General features: G+C 50.6%; 5 protein-coding genes across 5 annotated transcripts, besides 4 other annotated features; all 5 read left to right on the top strand.

Annotated features, from left to right (window-relative positions):
* On the top strand, nucleotides 1–688 carry Tc00.1047053510969.40 (hypothetical protein, conserved; the record flags this gene model as incomplete). The annotated part of the gene is made up of 1 exon (XM_798321.1): nucleotides 1–688. A coding segment is annotated over one exon (688 nt), but the record flags the coding sequence as incomplete, so codon positions are not given.
* Nucleotides 1–4517: a sequence feature (heterozygous, non-Esmeraldo-like haplotype).
* On the top strand, nucleotides 971–1507 carry Tc00.1047053510969.30 (hypothetical protein, conserved; the record flags this gene model as incomplete). The annotated part of the gene is made up of 1 exon (XM_798319.1): nucleotides 971–1507. One exon carries the CDS (start codon nucleotides 971–973, stop codon nucleotides 1505–1507), a length of 537 nt encoding a protein of 178 aa, XP_803412.1.
* Tc00.1047053510969.20 (hypothetical protein, conserved) lies at nucleotides 1619–2407 on the top strand (the record flags this gene model as incomplete). Its single annotated transcript, XM_798317.1, has 1 exon — nucleotides 1619–2407. One exon carries the CDS (start codon nucleotides 1619–1621, stop codon nucleotides 2405–2407), a length of 789 nt encoding a protein of 262 aa, XP_803410.1.
* Nucleotides 2496–2590: a sequence feature (GA-rich).
* Nucleotides 2650–2675: a microsatellite.
* On the top strand, nucleotides 2679–3788 carry Tc00.1047053510969.10 (hypothetical protein, conserved; the record flags this gene model as incomplete). The annotated part of the gene is made up of 1 exon (XM_798315.1): nucleotides 2679–3788. The coding sequence occupies one exon, from the start codon at nucleotides 2679–2681 to the stop codon at nucleotides 3786–3788; it is 1110 nt and encodes a 369-aa protein (XP_803408.1).
* Nucleotides 4064–4517, top strand: Tc00.1047053510969.4 (uncharacterized protein; the record flags this gene model as incomplete). The annotated part of the gene is made up of 1 exon (XM_798323.1): nucleotides 4064–4517. A coding segment is annotated over one exon (454 nt), but the record flags the coding sequence as incomplete, so codon positions are not given.
* Nucleotides 4077–4103: a sequence feature (AT_rich).

Genomic DNA, 4517 nt, shown 5'->3' with positions numbered 1-4517 from the left:
GAAGGAACTGAGCGAGTTGCCGGCCCCGCTTATGGCATCCCTTATCGGATGCTTGGTAAAAGCAGGAAGAGCTTCTTCGCCTCTCTTTACCGCGTGCGGTGAACGCATAATAGCTATCGGCAACACATTTGATCCCACATCTATTGCAAAGACATGTGACGCATTTTACCGTGCAAATGTTTTGACAGAGGAGGTGTTTGGCGCACTTGCGGAGCGAGCTTGCAAAGTCGCAGCTGACTTCCGAGCGGACGAGATTAATCTCACATTGAATGCTCTTGGGTCGTTTGATCTTTTTGATGGTGAGCTGTTTCCGTTGCTTGCGTCTCGCTTTGTGTCCATTGTGAAACAGGGCGGGTATGTCAGTCCTGTTGACGCCGCTGGAGTACTTGCTAGCTTCGCTGCTGTACAGGAAAGAAGCGATGAGCTTGTTCACATCTGCACGCAGCTATTGGCTGCCCACTGCGATGCTCTTGACGGGGCAACCTTGGTGCAGAGTCTTTGGGCCTGCACTGTGCTCAACGTGCGGAATGAAGCCCAGCAGTCCCTGATGGAGTACGCCAAGGGCGATGCGTCAAGGATCCCCAGCGAGGAAGCGGCAGCGAGGCAGTCGAGGCAGGCTCTTGAGCGTCTTCAATACGTAAAGAAGGCCTATGGCTTGGCTGGGCCGCAGCCGCAGGGGTCTTTGTAACGGAAGAAAGCAAGAAGGAGGAGGGAAGGAGTAACAACAACAACAAAATAAAAGGATGAAAGGAAACGGCCAGACCGGAGCCAGTAATATTAGGACAGAAGGAAAAGAACGAGAAGAAGGGTATATGTTTACCTGAGAGGAATGGGGGCGCTCTTTAAATTACATTGCAGCGGTTTTGTAAACATTGTCTACGCTTTCTGGATTTTCTTCAACGTTTTTTTTCTTTTTTTAGTGCTGCCTTTTTTTTTGTTTTTGTAAAGTGTAGCGGCTTAATTTGCGTTTATGTACCGCGAGAGTTTGTTTGGCGTTGCTCTGGCGGCGACGCTGGCGGAGTTGGATTCCGTCTGTTGTCTCAGCGAAGGGCAAAAGGAGGAGTTGTGGGACATTTTTGACATTGCTATGGAACGAGCGCTGGCGGAGTCACCCGTCACGTCGCAGGTGCGTGTGTTCTCACCATCTCCATCGATTCAGGAGAGGAATAATAGAATGGATGGTGACGGTGGTGGCGTTGCGGCGGCTCCGGCTGCGCTCTCTACCAAACCCACACGCATGGTGTTCCCTGCGAATTCATTACCACAATGCTCACCAACGGCGTCGCTTGCTTGCTGTGGGGTGTTGGACGAGGGTGTGACGTACCCTGTCTACCGTGTACATGACGGCATGTGGACCATTCTTCTTAAGGATCCCACTGTGGAGGTAAAGGACGGTGCCGGACGCAGCGAGACAATTCACCTCGACTACCTCAAGGTGCACCTCAGGGATGTCTCCTTTAAAGAGGGCGTCAAAACAAAAGCGACTAGAAAAAAACGACGCCGCTAAATTTTAATTTACACAAGAAAGGCAAAAATAAATGGATTCTTTGCGTGGAGCTATTTTCTGGATGCTCTTTGACGCAAAGTAACCGTAACCTACGGCTTTGTTGGTCGTTCAATGGATCCTTCCTTAATTATCCCCTCATCATCGCCCCCTCTTTTTTTTTACTTCTTTCTCGGGCTTCTATTTCTACCGTGTTGGCGGAGTTGTTGTTTGCTGCGCACAGCAATTACATTTTTGCTCCAAGGTGGGAAGGGAAGCAGAAGTACGAGCGGAACACACAGAGACGGGTTGCGACTCCGGGAGGTGGAAATGTATGGCGACGGGGACCGGAAGACCATCTCGGAGCTGCGGCGAGATGCAGCGGCCGTGCAGAGGCGTATTCTTGACCAGACTGTCCAGCTTCAGCGGGTGCAGAACGCCACGGCGAGGGCCAGTCGTTTGATAGACCAGTTACTTCGTCTCTTTGCAACTGAGGTGAAGGGGAATGATAGAGACGCCCTGTTTGCTGTTCTTGCATCCATCTCGGAGGACCTGGACTTTTCTAATGTCCCGCTAATTCCCATTGCCATTGCGCTCGCAAACGATCATTTCAGCAATGTCAAGCGTATTCGCGCCGTGCGGAACCGGTTTTTGGATGACAATTCTGTTATCTTTTTGGCGCACGTCTTGCGTTTTTCTCCGTCGCTATCGCAGGTGGAGCTGCTTGACATCAGTGGAACGAGAGTGACGGAGAAGGGCCTTTTTTTCCTTCTTGAAATGATGGAGGAGCGGGAGACGCCGTTCGCCCTCATCGCGAAGGATCGTGTTCCGTCCGAGATCCCTGTTGCAGTGGAATTCATGCAGAAGTACCAGTTGGCCTTGCGGAAGGTGGGGAGGAAATCGAACTGTGCATTGACGCTCTGAAGCGGGTATCATCCAAAAGGGGGGGCCGTGTTTTTTCTGGTGATCGTAATATGACAGGGTTGTTGCGGAGCACCCACTTGCTGTATAATTTTTCTTTTCCGCTTGCTTCTTCTTTTTTTTTGTGCCTCTTTTCGTTTCCTCCACGTCTTTTTTTTTTCTTGTTCTAATCCTCTTCTCATTTTTGTAGACTCACGTGGCCCTGAAAGAAAGCCACTACCTCCTCCGTGCACACATACAGACCCAATAATAATAATAATAATAATAATAAATAATGACTGCGGCTCTTAATCGTAAGTTTGATCTTTTGCAAAAAAGTGGGACGTGCCCTTCATACCTTCTCGACGTACTCACGCTGCTTGTGGCGCACGCCAACGAAACCGAGTTGTTTAAACAGGAACTGCGATCTGCACCGTTTGAAAACGCTGCTCCACCACTGCGCGCCGATCGAGGGATGGTTGCGGCAGCGGCGCCTCAACCAGAGATGGGGACACAAACTGTGACGCAGCCAGAGGCTCCTGGTACTGAAAAGGAGGTTCTTCTTGCGGCAGAGAGGACTTTGCGTGCGTATGCGTCGGATTTAAGGAAGATAAACGATATTGCCATGGCGACAAGCTCCAAGAAGCTCCGGGAGATGAAAATGAGCAACTTCACGGAGATGGCGGCCTTTAGAGACCGTGTGGTGAGCGATGCGGTGGACCGGGCTCGTGAGGAGTTAGAATTGCTGCGTATGGGCTGGCTGGAGTCGATGAATACGGAGGTCGAGCGCGCCAAAATGGAGGTGCATAAAGTGGGTCTTTCTTCCCAAAAGGCACTGCACAAAATGTTGGAGGGATATCGTGATTACGTATCGGATGGGTTCCGGCTGCTAAAGACAGAGCCCTTAGAGGTCATGCACCGTGCGATGGCAGAGTGTGCATTTTGCGTCGAGCGCCTAAAAATTATGGAGCAACAAGTTGTACCCCGAATCGAAATAGATGCGCTCTGCGGGCGGCTTAAGAGCGTCGAACGCGTCATTGCCCAGATGTTGAAAAAAAGACATTCTTCTGGGGTTGTGGACGATGAAATTTCTGTCGTGCCCACGGCAGGGCCGTCCGAGACTGGAGCATCCACTGCGGCAGCGGGAGACGACAGGCCGTTGGGATTGCGTCTGCGGGATGGTGGCAATGACGTGGAGGGTCTTATCGTCACGGAAGTGGCGCCAAATTCACTCGCATCGAAGGCCAGAATTAGCCCCGGCCAAATCATTTCTCACGTGGGAGACGCCCTTGTGACCCGACGAGATGATTTCACCACGGCAATGCAAAAGACTGGCTCGGCAGCGAAACTGACGATATATGATCCGGAGACGGCAGTGGTGCGCATTTTGACCCTAAAACCATGAAAGGAGTACAAAAATGAACAAAGAAATAAAATACAAAAGTGTGAAGCCGATTTTTTGCGCGGCATGGTTATCCCCATGGATGGCCGTTTTTTTTTTTTTTTCTTTTGCTGGAAAGGAGTTTGGGCGCCATTTTTTGGAGTGCCTGTGTGTATGTGCATATAAATTGGCGGAAAGGAGAAGAGGGCAAAAAGTGTGAGAGAAGAAAAGGAAAGTGTTGGCGGTGCCACAAATTTTTCCTTGCGGAGGGAACTCCTTGGGACGCTGCATGTTTTTGGATGCGACCTACCCATTATATTATATATTTTTTATTTTTTTCGCACGTACATCCTCTTCCCCCCTCTTTTTATTTTTTTGCTTCTGGAAAAGGGGAGGCCGTCGGAAAAGGGAAAAGGGTGATTTTATACATGGCACTTGCGAAGTCTGAAAAGTGTTGGAGCCTGGGGAGCAGGGAAGCCGGCTTGTATCCATGGGACGTGCGTCGGCTCGATCATGTCTTGAGGCAGGCAACGGCGCCGAAGGCTACATTTGAGAAAAAGCTTTGGTGCGTGAAGGTCATATTGCGTTGCATTGAGACGACAGTGTCCGAGGAGCAAGTTGAACTGCGACGAAACCGCCAACTTTTGTCGACGCTACGATATTTTCTTTTTCAGCCGATATCGACGCCTCTGGGCGCGAGGCTTCGCCAGCACACTCTTTCGGTGTATCTTCGTCTGCTCGGAGGGGATTTGG

The sequence above is a fragment of the Trypanosoma cruzi genome, genomic scaffold (genome assembly GCF_000209065.1).
Source record: "Trypanosoma cruzi strain CL Brener 1047053516999 genomic scaffold, whole genome shotgun sequence".
Taxonomy (NCBI): Eukaryota; Euglenozoa; class Kinetoplastea; order Trypanosomatida; family Trypanosomatidae; genus Trypanosoma; species Trypanosoma cruzi.
Note: the sequence above shows the minus strand (reverse complement) of the source record. Positions and strands in the feature narration are given on the sequence as shown.